The 22,869-nt window shown below is 39.6% G+C and overlaps 3 protein-coding genes across 3 annotated transcripts; 1 reads left to right on the top strand and 2 right to left on the bottom strand.

The window, feature by feature from the left end:
- Positions 1-59: 59 nt before the first annotated feature.
- Positions 60-4,103, bottom strand: LOC129351524 (NADH-cytochrome b5 reductase 3). Its single transcript, XM_055020413.1, has 9 exons — positions 3,972-4,103; positions 3,588-3,713; positions 3,413-3,485; positions 2,526-2,632; positions 2,312-2,441; positions 1,981-2,064; positions 1,520-1,605; positions 1,341-1,440; positions 60-659 (listed from the first exon to the last, which is right to left on the bottom strand). Exons 1-9 carry the CDS (start codon positions 3,990-3,992, stop codon positions 487-489), a joined length of 900 nt encoding a protein of 299 aa, XP_054876388.1. The 5' UTR covers positions 3,993-4,103; the 3' UTR covers positions 60-486.
- A 682-nt stretch (positions 4,104-4,785) lies between these two features.
- On the top strand, positions 4,786-7,660 carry LOC129351553 (transcription termination factor 2, mitochondrial-like). The gene is made up of 2 exons (XM_055020463.1): positions 4,786-4,872; positions 5,829-7,660. Exon 2 carries the CDS (start codon positions 5,841-5,843, stop codon positions 6,969-6,971), a length of 1,131 nt encoding a protein of 376 aa, XP_054876438.1. The 5' UTR covers positions 4,786-4,872; positions 5,829-5,840; the 3' UTR covers positions 6,972-7,660.
- A 255-nt stretch (positions 7,661-7,915) lies between these two features.
- cry1a (cryptochrome circadian regulator 1a) lies at positions 7,916-20,160 on the bottom strand. Its single transcript, XM_055020464.1, has 14 exons — positions 19,260-20,160; positions 13,268-13,376; positions 13,037-13,179; positions 12,768-12,952; positions 12,008-12,096; positions 11,792-11,932; positions 10,712-11,023; positions 10,488-10,639; positions 9,662-9,864; positions 9,469-9,573; positions 9,280-9,378; positions 9,102-9,182; positions 8,909-9,012; positions 7,916-8,653 (listed from the first exon to the last, which is right to left on the bottom strand). Exons 1-13 carry the CDS (start codon positions 19,415-19,417, stop codon positions 8,912-8,914), a joined length of 1,878 nt encoding a protein of 625 aa, XP_054876439.1. The 5' UTR covers positions 19,418-20,160; the 3' UTR covers positions 7,916-8,653; positions 8,909-8,911.
- Positions 20,161-22,869: the final 2,709 nt, after the last annotated feature.

Genomic DNA, 22,869 nt, shown 5'->3' with positions numbered 1-22,869 from the left:
TGTTTAAAGACTTTTTTCTGTTCTAGTAGAAGTTGCTGTCTAAAAAACAACACCAGACGTTTCTTCAGTAGCAACAGATTTTTATGCTCCATGTTAAATACAAGCAACCAGATTTACACTTTGGGTAACATTTAGCAAAATCTAACATGTTCAGCTTGGTGGCGTTCAAGAACAATGAAGCAGTGATGACCTTAAACAAAAAAAAATATATAGAGTTCTGCAGGTTTTAAGGCACTGGATGAACAGCCATTTGTTCACATGTCTCAACGCCAAACTAAAAATCCCATCTCACCATGATTCCCAACTTCCGGGTCTATCCAACGCTTCCCCTGTGATTTGGTCCTAGCTGCGATTCCTTTGCATCAAAAATATAGCTGTATAAACATTGTTTAAACTGTGCAAATCCCTCTGCTTTAGTGCCGTTAGGGAAGAGACAATAACAACGCCCTTAAACATCCAAACCTTTTCTTCTAAACGGACCGACGTCTAGAAGGTGAACCTGCGGTTTGGGGAGTGGCCCACTTTGTCCAAGTTGGGGTTGCAGGCAAACTGGATCATGGGTGGAGGTCCACACATCAGGATGAGCGTGTCATCACCAGGGGGGGGCAGATGCCCCCTCACCATGTCTTCATTGATGAAGCCCTGGCCGTACTCCCAGTCTGAGCACAGAAAAGTTTGTTTTTAATGACACCTGCTGGTGAAAACATGGAACTGCAACAGTTTCAAGTTGAATATTTTAAAAATAAAACTACAAATAACTAACAGTTCAGCTGTAAGACTTATTTTTTCATCTTTAACCTCATTTATGTTCACTAGATGGCGCCACTTTCCCCACACAAACTGCATGTCACTGTTCATGCTGTAAAATTAACTTTTCTTAGATGCATAGTGGGTAAAAATACTAGGATGCAAACCTTGAGTCTTGCATTTTTTTTAAACTGGTCAAAATCTGGTAAGTTTACAAAATATTAATTAAAAAAGCTCAACAAACTAAACATTTCAAGATTGATTTCCACTAGTTAATTTATGCAAAATGGTCAGAGCAGATTAATGTGCAACACTGCATATCCTGCATTAAGTCTGTTTAATCTGAAAATGGAACTAGATTTTGGAGTTCCTCAAGGCTCTGTATATAGTCCTTTGCACATATATTCAACTGAAAGTGCATCACATCATGATGCGTTTACAGACTTAAATTACTAGTTTCATAGCTAAATATAGCGTTTGCATCCCACTTTAACAAGGTTAAGTCTTCTGAACACTGTTTTTAATGGTTAGTTGACATTTGAAGTGCTTTTAAACCTGACAGATTTCAGGTCAAACACTCTTCCAGGACTTACTTTCAGGTGCTCTGTCCACCGTGTACCACAGCTTGAATCTGTCTGGATGGTTGGCTTGAATCTCATCCAGTTCGTCTCTCAGCAGGATGTCCTTCTCACTCTGAGGACGCAGGAGTTGGGTTATTGTACAACGGTCCCTTCACATGTGCAGAACATTATTGATAAACTGTGGACCTCACCTGGTTGGCAAACAGCAGATGACACACCGTTTGGTCCTGAGGATCCTTCATGATGGCGGTGATGAGCTGCAGCATGGGGGTGATTCCTGCGGAAAGAACAAGAAAGCTTCTGGTGTTATGAGTAACTACACAGTTTTGCAGTTAAAATAAGAATCGGTGACTAAATAATTGGAGTCGATTGTGTTTGAAAGAGTCAGCTGATCAGATTAATCTGAACTCGTGAGAATCACAAATGAAAGTTTCTCATGACAAAATTTCTGTATGAGTATCTCACAACGCTGCAGCATCAAATCAGCTCCACAAGTAAATGATCACATAGAAAAATAATATTTCCATTTGCTGGGATTTTCACATAATCTCCGGTGGTTATAGAGATACATCATCTAGTGAACCAGAATTATCTGACTGGTTTGAGTTGGCAGAAAGCAAACAGAAGCTCAAATGGTGTTTGTCTAACTCACCTGTTCCTCCAGCGATCATGCCCACATGCTTGGCCGTCTTGTTCACAGCTGGAGACTTTTTATCCTCCTGAATGGCAAAAACACCTGCAGAAACAGACACCAGCAGGTCAGACACCAAAGACGAGCAGCTGGTAGCAGTGACGCTAATTCAGCTCTTTTTTTCTTATGAGCTTAATGATTCAAAACTCTTCAGTTTAATTTTCAAGATTTGTACAACAACTTTAAAACATTCTGCCCAGTTTTATTTTATATACAAAAAAGAATAAAGATTCCAAACTTGTTTTTATTTTTTGTTCGAAGGTGAAAATTGATCAAATCCAGCAGATCTCACCTTTGCCTTTGTAGATGAGAAGACCGCTGGGTCCTCTGAAGTCGATTGTGTCGCCGAGCTTCAGGCTCTCCAAATACTGACTCATCTTCCCACCTTCTGGGAATTTAGGATGAACATCTTTGAAGTAAATCTATTAGAGAAAAGCAGATAGAAGACATTTAAGTTCATGGAATGCAATAGATGGGCAGAGAAGCGATTTGCTTCTGGACCTCACCTTCACCACCAGGTCCACGAAGCCTTTGTCATCGTCGCTGGAGACGGGCGTGTACGGGCGGACGACGAGCTGCCCGTTTACTTTTGCGGACAGATAGATGTGCTGCCCTGAAGACGAAAGCAGAGATGGATGTCGGTTTTATAATTCTGAGAAAAGACACCAAAAAAATGTTGCACTCCAATAAATTTTATGTAACAAAAGGAAAATGAGAATCTGTAAAATGTGTATTTATTAAGTTCCACTTCAATCTAATCCAGGTCAATTCATTTGCTCTAAAAGTTGCCTTTTTCTGTCATTGTGTCATTTTGTTTCTCAGCATCAGTGCAGCTTTTCTGTGACGGCCTCAGAAGTTCAAAGGTTACAAAGATCAACGAAGGAGATTCCAAAACTCTGTGACCTTTAGCACTTTACTCTAGTGAGAGACTCCATCCAGCAGACTGTTGCACTGGGATCTAATCCAGTGCAACAGCCCTTTGCAATATCAATACTCTAGTCTAGTGTGAGTAAATTTGGCATTTATTGGAATATATTAAGAAATAAAATTCCAATGTTATTTCTTAATATTTCTTATTGTCAGGATTGATAGTTTTACTTTTTTTCCAGTTTGGTCATACAATCACATTTTAGTGATACAATCACATTTCTTTATGTGATTACTGCTTGCATTGGTAATGTGTGCAGTGTCATTACAACACTGCACACAGCAGTGTTGTAATGACAATGTATTGCAATGCTATGAGATGATCTGTTTATCTATATTAGCAGATATTCAGATCTATGGGTAGAGGGACTCAGTCAAAATAAATCTAGGTGTGCACAAAATCTTGCCTTTGTGGTCGAAATAAAAATTGTGTGTGTGTGTGTGTGTTTTAGCAGCTCATGCTGACCAATGGGCAGGCCGAGGACGTGTTCAGGAGAAGGCAGAGCAAAGCGGAACTTCCTCGTGTCATGACTCACAATCTACAGCAAACAAAACAATCAGATCAAACACTTCAGCTGTCACGTGAACGCACCAGCAGCTTGCATACATTACCAGACGTTGCTAAACAGCCTCTTTCCTACCTGCTTGTCGATTAACCTGAGTGCATATTTGATGTTGGGGTCCTCCAAGGTGATGGCAGGTCTCCTCTTGGAGAACAGCAGCCTGAAGATGAGGTTGATGATGCTGTCAAAGCCTCCTCGGATCAGCTGCGAGAGGAAGGTCAGACAGCAGACCACCGGCTAGCATTAGCTACATGCTGGGCAGGAGCCCTGCGGGGCGTTGTCGCGACTAAAAGTCATCTTGGTTTAATCCCCCCGCAACAAGACAAATGAGTCACGCAAATTCCTGCAGGGAGGACGACTGGACTTCATGTGGAAAAACTGCGTGTTGGCTAATGTTAGCTCTGAGAAGCTAGCCGATATTTAAACGAGCTAAATAATGTTGCAAAAGAGAAGAAAACTCACCCCGATGATGTAAGACAACATGTTGAGTCCGTTCAGACCGCTAGCTTTGCTTGTTTGTTGAGAGCGAAGCTCTGGAGGCGCGGACTGCTGCTACTGTCTGATCTGTAACGGAAGTTTACGTCGTCACGACGCTTGAACGTGAATCCACATCCGGTTACAGCTTTTCAAAGTTAAAGCATTTGTATAAAAACATTTCCGTACGCTGTACTAAGCTCTAAATTTGAGGTGCGAACCAAATGTGCATCAGTAATTTAAAGAATATTAATTTAAATAATTTAGCTAGACAGTGAAACCGTTTCTTCTTCTTCTTGATCATGGAATCTTGCAAACAACTTCAAGGTATTTTAATAAAGATTCACTTCAGAGTGGTGCATTCAAAACCTTTTCTGTTAATATCTGTTTGATCGTTCTCTTTTATTTAAGTTTTATACTTGTCTTTGGTTTTATATTGCATAAATCCATAAATTTACTGTGTATTATGTATTTATTTGTTTAGGTTCGTTTCTCCTCCGTCTAATAAAAGTTGTTGCATAAATTAATAAAAGATGAGGCAAACATTTATTTTACAAAACTTTTATTTATTTTTATAAACTTTTATTTTTTTCATTGTGCATTTTTAAATAAGTAATTTATGAATAAACTTATATTATTTAGAGACAAATCAAAAGACAGCTCTATGAAGAGTTTTAATAAATTAATGACTAAATTATTCTAAAGACTATATTAGTGATAGACATATAGTGTTATTAACATGAGTTTTACTCTGTTTGGACTGGAAAAAGTCAAATCCGGTGTTACGTACCTTTACGTGCCTCACAAGCTCCGCCCACCAGGTTGCGTTATGAAAGCAGAGCAGTGGGAATGACGACGGAGTCACAGCAAACAAAGCCCCTTAAAACCGGTAAAATAATCCGCATTATTGTTCATTTGATATCAAATAAACTGTATGTTTAGATGAATGTTTTTGGCTGCTGTCGTTGCAATCATTTCCTTCCGTGTTGCGGCTCTGCAGCTGTGGCCTGGTGCAGCCAGAATACATACATAACAGGCACATGCAGCATCACATGTGGAAGACTGCAGGGAGAACTGTAATCAGTGGAGATCATTTTATCTAAATCCTTTTAGATAAAACAATAATAAGTGTTTTTTTTTCCCCGTCTAAATTATACACAATCCTTAATTTGTTCCCACATTCGGATGTTTTTATGATACCCAGAATATTCCACTATTATAAAGTGGAAAGAAAATTATGTAAAGTTTTCTCCATATTTTCTTAAACGAATGAAAATCTGAAAAGTGTGGATTGCTTTTGTGTTCAGCTCCCTGAGTCAACAATGTCCAAAATGTTTGTCCAAATGATTTTGATCCCCAACAAAATTAAAAACAACTGAAATTCAAACAAAATAGACCCAGAAAATGTTTTATATTTTTTTGTTTTTCTATTTTTTTTAGCAGGTAAAAAAAAACTTACAACGTACAAATTTTTGCATTTTGAATTCAACAAAATTTGAGGCCTGTGAGTTGTTTTAATTTGCTAGTTTTGGCCCAGAGGGCAAAAAGTTAGAGTAGTACCGATTTAAGAGAATTATCTTCCCATCAATTATTGCTGTTATCTGGTAGAAATAGGGAATAAATACAAGAGCAATATACCAAAAATGCTGAAAATACCCCCACAGCATGATGCTCCCACCACCATGTCTCTCCATGGAGATAGTGGTTTTTGCATTAGGCCTAAATGGTCAGTGATTATGAGACTTGTGCAAATAGTTGCAGTAATTCAGGGACTAGCTGAATGCTAGCTGTCACAACTCTTCACAGATTGGAGGAATGAACGCTCTTCTTCTTTTTCTTCTTTAGAGATCCGCTGCGATGCTTCGTGTCACCACTACGTCTCTGTGCGCCTCCTGCCAGAAGATGAGGCTGCGCCTGCCTCCCTCCGCCTCCCTCACCTCCCACAGCAAACGGCAGGAGAATCAACGCACGGTTGACTCTCTGTACGAGCTGTCAGTGGACATCAGAAAGGTCCGCAAGCTGAAGGGTTGGGTCTTGTCTGAGAAGACCGCCTATGTGGCTGAGACAGCCGGTCTGCTGAGAGACATGGGCGCCGACACGGCGGTGATCGCCCACATCCTGGAGACCCACCCTGAGGCCGTCCTGTGCCGACCAGAGGACGTGGAGGCCCAGCGGGACCTCTGGGGGTCCGTATGTTCCGGCCAACGCGCCCTTCTGAGCATCATCGAGAAGTTCCCAGCTTCCTTTTTCACTGTAAGCCACCACAGCAACCAGCAGGCCAACATCCTCTACCTCCAGAGCCTTCGCCTCAACAAGAAGATCATCAGCAAGCTGATGGCCAGCGCGCTGCAGAGCTTCAGTCGACCTGTGGAGAGCAACCAGGAGGTGATCCACACCCTCAGAGAGACCTACTTGGACCTGGGCGGGGATGAGGGTAATCTCCGGGTTTGGCTGCAGAAGCTCCTCAGCCAGAACCCGTACATCCTGCTGCGTCCAGCCGAGAGCTGGAGGGACAGTTTGGGCTTCCTGAGGGAGAGGGGCTTCACCACGGAGGAGCTGCTCAGCCTGGTGTCCAGCCTCAGAGCCTCCATCTCCGAGCTGCAGCCTGAAGCCATGCGGCAGGCGCTGGCCTACGTCCAGGATGCTCTCAGCTGCTCCGAGGACGAACTGAAGCAGGTCGTGATCCGCTGCCCGGCCATTTTGTACTACTCACTGGCCACCTTGGCGGGACGCTTTCAGGGACTGATGGATGCCGGGGCGAGCGTCGAGCAGGTGAAGGAATCCCCAAACGTCTTGGAGCTCACCACGCAGATAGTGCTGTATCGGATCCATAAGCTGGCATCCTATGGGTACGACGTTCGCTCCGGCAGCTTGGACGTAATCGTAGGAACCAAGAAGGACTTTGAGATGAGCTACGCTAAGCTGAACCTCCGGCAGCAGAGGCCGCTCTTTAACCCTGTGGCTCCACTCAGGACTGCTGAGGAGTGAAGAACGAGACTAATGCTAATAAACTGGTAGATGTTGACCTGATAAACCACATCACTTTAAAAATCTTTCAAATGTGGATACAGGCTTCAAAATACAGGCTCAACACGCAGTTTATGGTTCTGATATTCCTCTTGAATTTTGGGACAACAGACATTTTGAAAATGGACACACAAAAAAAATGATTTCTATGCTTCAAGATATACAAACACTTTCATTTTACATATTAATTTTCAATGGGGGCCATCTTGAAAAATGAAAAAGTTATCAGCAAATATGATTTCTATGGCTCTAATTATGTATCACTTGAAACCAAAAGTATTCAACTCTGATTAATATTGGCAGATTTCCTTGATGACCACGGCAGCCATCTTGAATTTTTCAGTGGCTAATTTCTGATTTATTTATTTACTTTTCTAAAGCCCCTTGGAACATTTTGCCAAGTTAGGGTCTTGTATCTGTATTTGAAAGATTTTGATGAAATATTCAATTATCTGCAGCACCAATCTGTAAATTATTCAATACCCAACATAAGAGCCTCTTTTTGTTGCCTTAATGACTGTTTTATGTTTGAATCTACTCACTTTGATGTGACCTTACTTTATTTATTTAAAGATATATCTTTTGTGGGAAGAGAAGCAGCCTTTAGTTGTAATACTCCTCTAATCTGGAATAAACTGTTTAAATCCTAACCCATTTGGTTATGATTGGCTTCAATTAATAACTGGAACATCATTAGTTTTAGTCTTGATTGCAACTCTTTATTGTTTTTCCTTTAATTTGCCACTGCAATATTCTTTTATTTCCGTCTTATAGAGCTTTATGAACTACCTTGTTGCTGAAATCCAACCGGCTGCAGAAGCAACATAATGATCAAATGGTAAACTATATAAACTCCTCATGTGTTCAAGATAAAACTCACAATGATTCAAATGAAGACGCTACAGTCTTGTTTGTGGGACACTTCTTTATTAAGGATTTTACAGGGAAGTCACTGTGATGCAAAGACTCTTGAGTCCTTTTTTTACTCTCCAAAACTACTAAAAAAAAGGGCAACATCAAGATGGTTAATGTTATTTTGCCTCCACACTGGAAAGGAATGAGACACGTCTACAATTACTGAGATCAACCAGAACACTTCGTCTTTGTTTGTCAGTTTACGATAGGTGGGTCAAGAAAGAACAAAGTTTGGGGAAAACGATGGTTAGCAAACACAGAAGCTCTCAGTGTTTTTTGTTTTTGTCAGAAAGTCTTTAAATGTTTTTTATTATTAATATTTATTGAGAACTATCAAAACAAAAAAAGATCTATCCATGATCTCATATCAAAAATATATCAATGGGTTTATGGCTACACAAGGAGAGAAAACATACATACAATATCCAAATATGTACAAGTTGTGTGAGCTGCAGTTTGCAAATTCATTATATACACAAGGATGTTTGTCAATATTAAGCGCTCAGTGAGAGCCGCCGCGGCCTCACCGGCGGGCGCTGATGTGCAGTTCTCATCAGAGTCCACAGTCTGTTCAATCAGGGGACGTGTGTGTGTGTGTGTGTGTGTGTCTGTGTGTGTGTGCATTTATGGTGCGTTCATGCAACACCATGGTGCTGGAGGTAAACATTTAGTCCTTTAGTGTCTGGTCTGATTTGGCTGATAATATGAAGGACGATGTGCAGAAACGTCTGAAAGAAAGGAAAAACAAATCAGATTGTTTTCTGTCGTGTTTGTGTGAACCAATGAAAATTTGTACCTTCAGTGTTTATTTTATATTTTGACAGGGTTAGCGAGAAATCATCATAATTGATCAAAATTAATCTAGAAAATGTGATGTTTGGTGTTCCTAATAAGGAATCGGAAGCTGATTTTTTCATAAAACATCAAATTTCATCCCAGTAAAGCCAGTGAGGATGAGTGTGTGAAATAAACGTGCCACTAACTCTTCAGTGGTTGCTCTGCCTCTGGACTTTAGAGCCTCTGCCGTGGCCAGAGTCCTCATTGGGACGTTTTCCGCTGGTCTGTGTGACGGGATGATGCTCAAATCCTGGAGACAAACAAAAAGAAAAAGTCACATTTAGAAAGTTTTCACAGAAACTTCTCCACATCGCCCATTTAAACAGATTTATTTTGCACCTTTTTGCAGTGCAGGACCTGGATTCTGCGGGCTGCTTTGAGTGTAGCGCATCATGCTGGTAGCTGGAGCGTAACTGGGAACTTCAGGAAGATGAAACAATCATCAGAGTCGATTAAAACAATCAGATTAACATGAAAATATGAATAATTCATAAGTGATAAATGTGCTAAACCTTACCCTGCTTGTGTGTGCTGGTGCTGTTCTGTGGATCCCCCTGCAGGTAAACCATCATACTGCTGCGCCAGTCTGTCTCTGAATGAACTGGCATCTGATAGGCTGAAAAGTCAAACAAAGACAAATCGCATTTATATTGAATTTTAATGAGAAATGTAAAAAAAGGAGGAGCAGCTGTTTTTTTTTTCTTACCTGCTGGAGCAGCAGGCTGTGGTGAAGCTTCGACGGAGAACGCCATAGCATCTGAGGACGTCTCATTGTTTCCATTAGTGTTGGATGGAACTGTAGCCAAAAGGCCTGAGGATGTAAACAATAAAGAGTCAATCGACGTGGAAGGATACCTCACATATGAACAAGAGAGAAAGAAAGTAACGGGTCAGTGTACCGAGGCCTCTGTAACAGGAGAGCTGCTGGTAGATCTGCTTCATGCGCTCGATATTGATGCAGCTGGCCTCGGCGTGGTTCACCATGGGCTTGGGGTAATGCATGCCGATGATGCATTTGGCAGCCTTCTGCACAGACTCCGGAGCGTTCCACGGATCGTAGATGTACTTCGCTGGGAATCCTCTCAGAATGGGCAGGTAGCGCCTGAGCAGCGGGATGGAAACAGAGATTATTCAACTATCTAAGGAGGTGAGACATGGTTCCTGCAGGTTTCAACAACTCAAATATAAGAAAATCGCATATTTTGTGATGCTCTACAGCTTTAACTGTGGTAGTGAAAAGGTTTTTGTACAGAGAGTATCTAGCTTTTTATGTTTAGCTTCAGAAGAGAGCCAATGACGAAGACGAGGACAGATGTCAAAAAAACACATAGAATATGAAAGGACAACATTTTAGACCTGAGATTACACTAGGTTACAAAAAATATTTTTTAGAAGTTTTTTTTTCAACTGAATTAGGACCATTTTGCACCACTGACTCCAAAAATGACATCAATTTTTCCTCAATCAGGTCATGTTTTCATTTGAAATCCGATCCACTGACTAAACCGATTGTGACATTATCAGTTCATTTCCGTTAATATTTTTCATCCAAAAAAGACTTCAGAAGGAAAAAATTAACATCTTCATTTTGTTTCATACAATAACCCTGAAACGGTTGAAAAACCTCAGACAATTTTATGGCTGTTGACCTTCTAAGAATGTACGGTCGCCAGAATCGACCTACGAGTGAAACGTTAAATTCGGAGTGCGAGTCAGTGACGGTACCGTATGTAATCTCCGTTGGGGTCGGTGCGTCGGCCGAACCCAACTGGGCAGTAGCAGTGGAAGAACTGCTGGAAGAAAGAGCTGCACGAGAGCCACATCCAGCTGCCGGCGTTGACACTCCAGTCTGCATCCAGCAGCAGCTCCTCGAACACCTGAAGACCAAACCAAAACGGTCCGATACGTTCTGCGAAACCTGACAGTGACTCAGAGTCGGCGTCCCCTACCTTCATGCCCTCCTCCCAGCTGATCCACAGGTCTCCCCGGGTCAGGAAGCAGGCCACGGCGTGCCGGGCCAGGTGGTGGATCCAGCCCTCCTGCCTCAGCTGCGTCATGATGGCGTCGATCCACGGGAAGCCCGTCCGGCCCTCGGCCCACTTTGCCAGCGCCTCGGGGTTGCGGTCCCAGGGGATCTGGACGCAGATGGGGTTGCTCTCCATCTTGTCGAAGCAGGGGTTGTTAGTGGCGGCTGTGTAGAAGAACTCGCGCCACAGCAGCTGGCCGTACAGCGACAGAGGAGGGGAGCTGTTCTTCTTCACCTGCAATCAGACGTTAGAGATTTTTTTATGTTATTTCGGGGTAGACGGCAAAATAGAAAAGTTGTGTTTTATATATTTCTTAACATCAAGCAACATTCAGAGTCTGAATCCTGGATGAAGTCAATAACAAAACTTCTGCTGTCTCTTACTTTAAATCTACTCCTCGCTCAGTTATTCTGTGTTTATCCAGAAAAAGAAGATTGATGGACATGTTTCTGACATTTACTATGAAATTTCTGGTGCAGTGACTCAGTGTTTAGCTGTCACTTTTATGATTTGTGATTTGGTTCCACACAAAGACGTAGATGGAGCTATTTTTCCTAATTAAAGCTAATGCTACTCTTCCTGCAGCTGACTTTGTCTTCTCTTCTGTATTTTTGTTGTTTCTTTCAAGGATGATCTCATTAATGGAGATTTTGCTGGGTGCTATTTTTGTTTTGTATTTCTTTTTCATGGATCCCATGCTGAGCTGTTTATTTCTTTTTTTATAGAAAGTACTCAAGTCCAAGCTGACCGCTCAAACTAAACCGGATTTTCTTCATTCCTGCTGAAAATAAGTCCTCCCTTCCCACTGTCGCCACATGCTTACTCAGGATGAGGGATTCATATCAAAGTCGGCTGAACTTTCTAAGACCAATAACTTTTTACCATTTGGCTTTAATTATTCTATTTAATGTTAAACTCGACTACATATAAAGCTAACGGAAATGAAAATAATTAAACTTGCATCATTAAAGCAAAAAGTATCATGGTGGTAAAAACACTCGCCTTCCTGAAAAGGTCGGTGAGTTTGAAGTAGAAGAGGCGGCAGGAGAGGCAGCCGAAGCGCAGGTACGGGCTGAGGCCGGTCGGACTCGCCAGCAGAGAGTTGGCGTTCATTCTGGGACGCTCGAAGTTCGCCACCCACGCCTGATGGCAAAACCAGTCACATTATTAGAACTGCAAGAAGACGAGGCGATTTACAAAAACCAAGTTGGGACTGACCTTCCTCTCCAGGTGCCTCTCCAGTCGAGTGAGCGCTTCGGTTTCTCCTCCAGGCCACACAGCCGAAGACAAACCTTCGGTGTCAAAACCTGCAAGTTCATGATAAAAGCACACAATTTACAGCCATCTTCATATCCCAGAACATCATCAGAATTCCTTCTATGCTGTTTAAGAATGGCTGAACTAGAAATTCAACTTAATCTGAAGTTGGTTCAAATTATTGATTGACAAATGATTAATTGATAAGTGGCCACTTTGCTAAAAACTGGAGTTTTGTCTTTCCATAAAGGGCAAAATGTTTCTCACATTATTAAACTCAGAAAGCCCTCAAAATCAATTGTGTTTACCGACATCATGTCTTTTTCCATCATGTTGCAATTTTTCTGCGCTTTGCCTTCTGCTTTTCTCTCATTACATCATCGCCTTCGTAGCAAATCGGGAATTTTTGGTTGAGAAGTGGATGCTGCTCCATCAATGTCAGTGTGAAATTTCAGAAGTTTGTCGAGTGTTTATATTTTAAAACAAATCCACATAAAAACTCGGTTTGAACTGTTTCTCTTTCCTGTTCTGTTACATCTCCTCCATTTTTAATTCTGAATCAGCTTTCTCTGCTTACAGATGACTAGTGGCGCCCTCTGCTAGATGGAGGCCAAACTACAACATAGTAAGGTCTAAGTCGGTGTTATTTTAATCTAATAAATCATTCATTGAATATTAAACGTAATTTGATTAATTGTTTGCATCTTTAGGCTAAACTCACCCAGTTCCTCCAGAGAGGGAACCCCAAAGTTATCATCATGGTCATCAGACAGCGGCGTAGTGCATTTTCCCATGATCTCAGCCGTTATGGACTCTGCAGGCAGCTCCACTGCATCCATCTGGCTGATGAGAGTCTGGAACCGCTTGTAGGTGAGGGGAGACTGACCCCCGTTTAGCTCTATGATCCTGATAAGCACAAAAAAGAAACATTTGGTTTTCAAACAACACAGTAATAACAGCAGCAGGACTGTTTGGTGTGTGACAACTCACTTGTCCAAGTCATAGAGCGTGTGGGAGATGCGAACTGTCACCTCCACTCCGGCCTCAGAGGCGAGCTTCTTAATGGCAGCATCTCGCTCTTTCCCAAAAGGCTCAGAGTCGTACTCGTAAGAGAGCCGAGTGATCTTCCATTCCTGCAAAACAGATTTAAAACGATTATTCAGGACTTCCATGAGAGTCCAGCAGCAACCCGAGTGTGTGGGATATAGTGGGTCAAATTGCCTTGAAGAGTCTGGGAAAGACATCTGTGGGTTGGCCCCGGATCACAAACAGACGGGAGTTGAGCTTCCTAAGGCTGGAGTCCAAATCCTCGAGACTCTGCAGCAGGAACCTGCAGAGAGGAAGGAAGAGGAGCTGCATCAAACTTTTATTTATTAAAACTGGTGTAAAACAAGAACGCTGTTGTTGGAGAAAATAGAAAAAATATACTCAATAAAGGAAACAATTTAAGATCAGGAATCAAATTAAACTCATTTTCATTGGATATTTTATGATACTAATGCAGGCCCGAGAATAGGATAGATTTAGTTTAATTTTCCAAGTTCAAACATCAATTTAATATAAACCAGTTTTCCTTCTGAACCTGCATGTGGCGCTCTAGTTCCAGCTTCCTGGATGTCCCGGAGACCTCGAAATAAATCAGATGTTATGCACAAAATTTACAGCAATAAGAGTGTTTTTCTACGTTTGAATGTCCAAAACAGAACGTTTCTTTGTGATGACCTACATCTGAACAATGTCTCTCATCTGAGGTGAACCAGATCCAAAAACCTGCACTTTTGAGAATTGAAAGAAGCAATTTGATCTTATGTTGCTGCAGCTCACAAGGCTGAAAAGATGAGTAATCAGAAACATCAGTAAACCAAGACAAAACTGACAAACCTCGATGGTGAAGCAGAGGTAAGTGTGTCACTGGTGATAATGGGAGAAGGCAGAAGAAGCTGGTGTTTGTACACAAATAACTGGGCAAGAAATCAGATGTTATCTCTAAGATTCAACTTTTTAAAAATAATCATCAGCATACTTAGTGTTTGATTAATACTTTATTTATGGGTAATGAAAGACATAACAGTCGCCATGCATGTGCATTGGTAGATAATGTGTCAGCATATATAGTTTAAGTTGGTCTTAAGCAAAATAAGAATTTTATACAGATTTTATGACTTTTCCCACTAAGAAAGTGCTCATCAACTGCACCTGTTTGAACTTGTTACACCTGTCCACACTCTCAATAAATCAATAACACTCCAACATGTACACCAAGGAGAAGACCAAAAAACTAAAAGCAAAAGTGGGTTGGACTACAGGGCAACATGCTAACAGTTTGCTGACGATGGAAGAAACTCAAGATGGCTGTCAGAATCTCTGAGCTCCTGTACTTTTATTTAAGTGACGTTCTTTTCTATACTTCCAATAAAAAGAATGAAATCCAATGATAACTCAATCCAAAATAATTATATTTATACAGAAAGGAAACAGAGTGCAGTTCAGATTTAATCTATGATATGACTCAAAAGTTAAACTGGTTTGAAGACAGGATCTATACTGGGAACATTTAATCCCAACGTTCCTTTATAATACAACAAGCCCATAACCTAAGATGATTAATACAATTACTTGAGGCGTTATTTTAAAAACCTTTTGCTATTTTTAATTTAATCCAAACACTGAGTGGCCATTTTTAAACTTTCTATTAAGCAAAGCTGTATTTTTAAGAGATGATCCTGCTGTTGTAACAGCAGCTCTAAAGCTGTGACATTTTTAATATTGTTGAGACTTTTTCAAACTGTTACTAAAGAAAACTTCAATGCTTATTTTGGATTTAATTTATGACTAATCAAACAAAAACACTGGATGAATCAAACAATCTTTATACAGTGGAAGAATTAAGAAAATGTTGAAAATGTATTTGTTTTTTGTGTCAGACAAATTAATCATACAATGTAAAACTAACTTATATCATAGAGAGCTGCATAAAACTTTTATTTAGCTTATTATTAACAGATGTTATTTAATGTCCTAATGACACAAATTAACCTCAGCAGCATTTTCTGAAACCACATTGAATAAATGATATATTTAATACATATATGTATATATAGGTGAAAGAGACTAAACTCACTTTTACTTTTCCTGAACAGGAAGATAGTTCTAAAAAATGTTCTATCTTATTTTACTCTTCAAAGTATTGTTTGTTTGTTGTTTTTTTTTAAGTCTTTTTAAAATGCTTACATTTTTTAAGATTTTATATTTGTTGTTCAGGTATTAATTCCCTAATCTTTTAATAACACATAATTATCAAGTGATATTTTCAAATTTCCTGTCAATTTTGAACATTTTTAACTCGAAAATGCAATGACCTCTGGATGAATCAATGCCAAGAGCCCAACCACCAGACTTGAGTTTTCTGGGGGAAACCTTGAAATTTCCCCCCAAAATTTTGTGTTTATTTGCAGAAAATGAGACCAAAAAGAGGCAGCGCTTTCAGACCTCAAATAATGCAAAGAAAACAAGTTAATATTTATTTAGAAACAATAATACTAATGTTTTCGTTCAGGAAGAGATCAGAAATCAATATTTGGTGAAAAAACCATGAGGTTCATTTTTTCCAGATCTGGACATTTCTTAAAACACTTTAGAGAATAGATGGGGAGTAGAGGATATCTTTTGTCATTTTTGAGCTTTTCTGTAAAATTAAAGTGTTTTTCTTGCCACTCTGAAGCTTTCTTACACTTGAGTTAAGCTTTTATTTAAAGAGTACCTTGTGTTAAAATGCTAGTTTTCCCTGCCTGTCAACAACACTGAGCAACAAATAAAATGACTCCCCATATCCACCATAAACAACCTTCCATGACCTGACGATGGAAACTTTTTGAAACTTTTCACCTTCTCCTCTTGGCTAAATTAGTTGAGATTAGTTGAGTCACCATCTGACGTCCCTCCCTGAAATCTACGCACCTCTTCAGGGACAAAGATGGAGGTTTAAGCTGACAGCTGTTCTGATCCAAGGTCAGCTTAACAACGTGAGACTGACCCAGAAAGAAAACCACTACACAGCTCAATTATAATCCCATCCGTATCCAACTTTTACTGTTTCTCCCTCTTATCTTTAACTACTTCATAGAACCATTCTACACCAACACGACCACTAAGAAGGAGTCTGTAATCATGATGTGAAAGTAAATATCAGACGACATCAGCTTTGCGGGGATTAGAGCTCATTGTGGACCAAGCTGGGGTCTTTCAGTCTGCCAGGACAGCAGGAATAGGTCAGACAAACCACAGAGTTGAAGGGTTTGCTATTGACACACTGACCTACTTGTTTCAGACCGGAGAAAGTCAGCGAGAAGTGAGAAGTTACCGTGATTAAGTCGTCTGGAGCGACCGTATTCGAGAAAAGTCTCAGAGTAATGCGGTGTTAATAGTGTTTTGACTCAAAATCTGCATGGAAATGTTGAATATGTACACAGTAAACGGAACGAAGGAAGGAATCAGGGCATTGTGCGTTTGCGCTGCGTCACAGCTGACTGCTGTTGCGTAACACTGAATGAAAAACATGGATGCTCATCAGAACTGAAGCTCCACTCTCGGAGATGACATTAAACTCTGGATGGAAACAACATCATCAATTTGTGGACTGATGAATGAACAACACGCTGAGGTTTGCACACGCAGCGGCAGCTGAAGTGGAGACTGACATGGAGAAATGATTGGGTCAGAGGGAATGCATGTTTTGACTGGCCAAAGCGTCAATCTAACAAAAGGACAACTCTGCAGGGACAAACATTCCTCCGACATCATAACCTGGGAAAGTATTCAAACCCCTACAAAAGTAAACGTTAATGCGCTACATCAACATTTTATGCGGTTAGAGCAACACGGCGAGGTTCTACAATAATTTGTACAACCATGGTTTACTGGAACTGCTGCAAATGTTTGACAATTTCTTTCTCAGCGGCAAAAGCAAATGAGGTGGATTAGCAGAACTGGTTAACAATTGCTGGTGTGATTTAAGATGCTACTGTGAAATATCATTTCTGCTGCCTGGAAACTGAGCTGTTAGGATGTCAGGATAGTCTCCAGTCAGAAGCATTTTAAACTGAATCCATGACTGACTGCTGGAGGATATCCTTTCTGCACACAGCATCACAATTAATTCCCAATGACTCTGAAAATACATGGGTTATACAACAACATTTAAAAATACTTTCAAAAAGGTATTTTTTAAAATTGAATTAGCTTTAGCATAAGCTTTAATCTATTAGCTTTACATAAATATACACTGATTTTTTTCAGCCATTCCTTTAAAAACAATATCTCAAACATAATTAGTGGATGATGATCTACATTGCTTGAGGTACAAACTGTAAACAAGACGTTTTGCTCTTCAAAAAAAGCTAAAATTTGCCAAATTAATGATAGTAGTCGACATATTCTAAATGTTAAGAAGTGAGTCTTTCCAGCTGCTGGAAACTTCTCCACAATGTTGACCATGGCCTCCCTGCTGTGTTCCTTGGACTTCATAGTACTGGATGTTCACTAAAGCGATCCAACAAATATCTGAGGCCTTCACAGAACAGCTGGATTTATATAATGAGGTCACTTCTGACAACAGTCACTTGGAATATATTTATAAGGATGTAGGATCTGATTCTAAATGAATCTGTTTTTTAAGAATGAAAACGTGAGTCTCTTATTCCATTTTATTCTACTTTGTGTAAGTTTATCTCAAAAAACTTCAATGATACAGATATTAATTCAAAAATAACATTCTAGAAACTCTAAAAAACATACAAGAGACTTCTCAGATGTCCTGGAAATCATTAATATTTAGAAGATCAGTTGAAACAACAACAACAACAGAGTAAAGTCATTGGTTCTATGAGTAATCAGGTTTATATATCAGTCAGATTATTGATACTTTGACCTTTGCTCATTTATATAATAATGAACTAGCTGTATTTTTTTTATTTGTAAGCCATCCTTTAGTAGACATAAACTAACTTCTCAAATAATGATCTATATGCTTGAAAAGGACAACAATGTGGATGAAACTTGTTTGATTCTGAAGGGTCAAGCCATGTTTTATATGTGCGAAGGTTTACTTTGATTCACAGCAGCCATGTTTTTTTTATTAATCTTTGATTAATTTCTTCATTCAATGACACAAACCTCTACGTTTAATTGAACTAACCCATGAGAAGAGAAACAATAGAAATCCAACTGTTTGTATTTTGTATTTTGGAAGTATTTACCATCCATTAAGTCTCATTAAGGCTCATTTCACTTGTCAAATATAGTAATTTTGTGGTCTTTTATCTGAGTCTCATCAAGTTAAATTTGCATCTGATTTTATTTGTTATGTTTTGGTTTGGTAACTCTGTGTGTTTCTATCCCCTCATTGTTATTTCAAGTCTTATTTGGACTGTTTTTATAAACCTTTGTAATAATTTGGGTCACTGTGAGTCTCTTCTGTACCTGTAGTAACTTTCTGTCCACTTACAACATTAATGAAGTCTAGTAACTCTAGATCTGCTTTCAATTAAGAATGTGTTTCCTTCAAAAATATTTTTAAAAATAAAAGGGCTGAGGTTTCTTTGCAAGTTTTCTAGTGAAAATCCAACATCATTTTTAACATTTCTGATAAAAATAGATGGAAATAATCTACAATTTTTTTAGCTCTTTACAATTCCAACGTAACAATTAGATCAACCATTATGCAACTCCATCCATCACACCTATCTATGCTGAAGAATAGCAACACAGCATCATACTGCCACCATTGTGTTCTGCCATTTTCGCATCTTTGTAGCACTCTGTTCTACATGTCTCACATGTCCCCTACATTGTGAGTGGCAAACAGGATGTCTTGTGGTTTTCCAACATCAACCTCCTTAAAGGTCATGTTTGCTGGTAGGTTGCATTTGAATTTAACTGTTTGCACAGGCTTTTCTTTAAGGGTATCAAAGTAATGTTAAGTTTTCTTGCTGTATAATAACTGTTCTAAGAAATGCTTTCTTGCATCACCACACACTGAACTTCTTTGATTTGCATCACCGGATTTCCACTTATTCCCCTGGCAGATGCTGCATTTTACTTCAGTTTGTCCCAAATATTGATATAATCTGATGTTGTATTGACCTAATTTTAATCCTGGTAAAAATCCTGATATGAATGCATTGTGAGGTGTGTGTTATTAGGTTGCTGTTCTCACCTCCACCTGTTTATCCCGACGTTGGAAGACCCAGCGAACCAGGGGTCGAGGATGTAAACGCAGCGGACTGCATCAGCCCCCAGCAAGGAGTCCTTCAGCGACGGGTTGTCGTGGAGCCGCAAACCCTTCCGGAACCAGTGGATCGTATTAATGACCATTACTCAACTGGACGAGCCCTTCAGTTATTCCTTTCGTGAATGATATCAGCAGTCTTCTTCTTCTTCTTTTAACGGAGCTCCGTTGATTATTATTCCAATTCGCAGGCAGTTGTTAGTCCAAGCAGAATAATATAGAAAGTCACTTCAGATAAGAAAAAAACAAACAAACTTGAGCCCGGATTTTTTTTTATTAGCCTTGCTCTAACAGAACTTTTTCCATAATGTGGAAGAATTGATAAACAGCTGATTCCTGAAGCATTTGGACGCAAAAAAGTGAGTTTTCCAAGGAACTGTGATGACGCGAACCCCGCGAGCTTTAGGACCCTGGTGGCTGCAGCGCTCTAGCCTGGTTTGTTGTATAACTTGTTTTTCAGAAAAATGAAAAACCCGTAAATATTGAAAAAACACTAAACTTTTCGACTTGTCCCTTACTCTAATGACCCAATATGACTGTTAAAGACGGAATATTTAACTAGCCTGTTATTTTAGGAGGCGAATGACCAGAATACTCCGTAGCAGAACCGGTGAACACCAGGAAAGCCTGTTATGTAAACTCCAAACCACGAAATTCGTCGCTTTAATGTCGTCCAAAGAAATATCCAGTTATTAAAATACCTCCTCGTTCTCTTCCAAACGGGTTTCCACGCGAGAAAACAGACGTCTAAGTGAGAATATGTGGTGATTTTTTTCCCCTTATAGCCAGAAGACCGCCGCTCGTCCTGTATAGCCGCACCTACTGCCGTTCCTCCGCCAACTGGCGACGTCCTCTGGTTCGTAGCTGCGCTCTGATTGGTTCAAACCGATTCGTGCGTGTCACAGCGTGGTCACGTTTTAGCAGCGTGCTCTCTCCTACGAGGCGAGGCAGCCACCGTGTGCACTGGACTCTTGTTTTATTATCAAGTTATGACATCTTTTGGTGTCTTGGTCTAGGATGTAACCAGGTTAATTTACTTAACTCTAGTAAATCAAGGAAAATGAATGATTAAAGGGGACACTACTGGTTGTTTTTGAGAAATAAATATAATTCAATGAATTCTAAATAAATCCCATTATTTGCCAAAAACACTATAATTGAAACCTTGAAAATCCAACGTCATTTTTAACATTTCTGATAAAAATTGATGGAAATAATCTGCAAACAATTTTTTTTATTTTATTTTTTTTATAATTTTTTTTTTTTTTTTTTTTTGCTTTTTATGTATTCCAACGGAACAATTAGATCAACCATTATGCCATTATAATTGTACACAGGGGCTAATTTTGGGGGTGTAAATGAGATCTCCCATAAATTTTAAAACTGCGTTGTCAGAAAAAGACCCGGATCAGCACGCGATGTCTTACGTGTGTTACGTATGAATGTTTACAGGCGTTACACTGCAACTTTACCTTGTTTAATCCCTTTTTGTGATTAGTGAAACCGTTTCTTTACTGTGCTTCACATTTACAGACACAAATCATTTGACTTACTCGATTAGGTAGATTTAAAATTACATTTTTGACCATTCACATCATATACAGCCACTCTGCATGTGAATGTGCACACATTTGTCCCTACAAATACATTACTTCAATGATAAATAAATATTTAGTTTTATCCGAAATAGTCTGTTTATTGTCTGTATGCCTGGTTTCTTTTTCACGATCAAAATAAAAATTGCGTCACACACATATAACAAAATGGCTTAGCAATTATGCAAGGTTAAAAGATTTTTGCATTGGTAGGATGTTGTAATAAACCGTTTTCACCAGAGAGGGGCGGTAAAAGATCATGCCTTCAAACTAACTTTCTTGGGAAGTGAAAGTTTGAACAGACATGGATTAAAAATCAAAGAAACATAAAACATCCAATCATATATAAAATTATAAAATGTGAAGACTTTTGGTTATATGTTGCTGCTTTTTTCCACACCTCCTAAAAATAAAGACTAAGTAAAAACTAAGCATATTTCTTATATAATTTTTAGCAACATAAAAACTGCACACTGTGAAGATGCACTCTGTCCCAATTTATATTTCTGTTCATGCAGAACCCGGTTCTCTTTATTTTAGCTGACATGCTTCATAATCGCTGCTAGATAAGTGACACATATCAATTTGTTCCTCCTGCAGCTCTAACACATTATTTATCTTACCTTATGTGTCAAACCACTTCGTGGTATAACAAATGTCACATTTTGGTCTTGCAGTAAAATATATTATGCAGCCAAACTGCTTCATTTTAAACTTTGCAGTCAGAACAAATTCATGCAGCGAGCTTGACAGTAGGTTGTCCTGGTATTAACATTTGCAAGTTCTAATGGTGTCTGTTTTTCTTATCTTTCATTTGATGAAGATTAGCACAGTATTCTGTGGAAATGATGCAAAACATAAATAAAAAGCCACAAAAAAATGTAGAAATGTGACTTTTAGTAAGCTACTTCATAGCTAAAGTGGGTCTACATTTGAGTTCATTGAAAAGTTAGCTCTGCAAACAATTCTTTACTTGATCACATCACACCAAATACTTCAGTTTTATGAAGACCAAAAAACATTGAATCATTGAAAAAGCTATGAACATCAACGCTTCAGACTTGTCAACTCTCAGAGTTAGGTCTGGACTTTAACTAGGCCTTTCCGAAACAATAACATTCCCTCTGACTGTATATTTAGAGTCATCGTCCTGGAAGGACCTCTGACCAGAGTCAAGTCTTTTGCAGACCTCAAATAGGTGTAGTAATAAACATTTTAGTTGATGCACTATGACAAGATGTTTGTCATTCTTTTATTCCCTTTTGTCCCCTTGGCTAGGTGTTGCTCCTCCTTTTGTTGACTGCTTAGTAAGAACACCTAATCACAGAACTGGATTGTACCAGTTTTGTTGCAGGATTAGCAACTTGCGGTCACAAAGTCAGACCAGATCAGATCAACTGGTGCACAGATCCAGTTTTGTTTTCCTTCAGCAAAAGCCTGAATAAACTTGTGTTTGATCTTCTCATAATATCTTAATTAGCCGCTTCTATCTTTCCCTTAACTTCTTTGACCGACTTCTTTGTTTCTCCTGAAGAAAAGAATCCTCACCGCCCAGAGTTTGGTGAATATAATGTTGTTTTACTAGGGGAATTTCACCTGAGCTGAGGATCTCTGCAACTCCTCCAGGAAAATAGTCCTCCAGGAAAATGAGTGGTTTGCGGTATTTTCCCATTTTCACTGTTTAGAGGTGACAAACTGAACGATGGACCTCATTTAGCCACTAAATGACTCCTGAAGCCTTCTGGTTGCACCAGATTTTATTTGGGATAATCAGAGCAAAGGGGCAACATCGTTCAGATTTTTGTTTGTAAAGAGACATTCTTTTTCATGGAGATGGTTGGATTTGTTTGTTCCCAGTAGATGGCAGTGTTGGTCTTTTTAATACACTGCCTGGAGTTTGGGAGATGTAAAACTTTCATCCATTGTCTATGTCTGCCTGCTTG

Source organism: Poeciliopsis prolifica, unplaced genomic scaffold, assembly GCF_027474105.1.
Source record: "Poeciliopsis prolifica strain line A6 unplaced genomic scaffold, Auburn_PproV2 SCAFFOLD067, whole genome shotgun sequence".
Taxonomy (NCBI): Eukaryota; Metazoa; Chordata; class Actinopteri; order Cyprinodontiformes; family Poeciliidae; genus Poeciliopsis; species Poeciliopsis prolifica.
Note: the sequence above shows the minus strand (reverse complement) of the source record. Positions and strands in the feature narration are given on the sequence as shown.

Coding starts and splice junctions, on each gene's coding strand:
- LOC129351553 (XM_055020463.1), top strand. CDS start 5,841: ATGCTTCGTGTCACCACTACGTCTCTGTGCGCCTCCTGCCAGAAGATG.
- cry1a (XM_055020464.1), bottom strand. CDS start 19,417: ATGGTCATTAATACGATCCACTGGTTCCGGAAGGGTTTGCGGCTCCAC. Junction 13,377..19,259: donor GTCGGGATAAACAGGTGGAG/GTGAGAACAGCA, acceptor TCCTCTCTGCAG/GTTCCTGCTGCAGAGTCTCG. Junction 11,933..12,007: donor AGAGGCACCTGGAGAGGAAG/GTCAGTCCCAAC, acceptor TTTTGCCATCAG/GCGTGGGTGGCGAACTTCGA.
- LOC129351524 (XM_055020413.1), bottom strand. CDS start 3,992: ATGTTGTCTTACATCATCGGG. Junction 3,714..3,971: donor TGTTGTCTTACATCATCGGG/GTGAGTTTTCTT, acceptor TTCCTCTCGCAG/CTGATCCGAGGAGGCTTTGA. Junction 1,606..1,980: donor CATGATCGCTGGAGGAACAG/GTGAGTTAGACA, acceptor TTCTTTCCGCAG/GAATCACCCCCATGCTGCAG.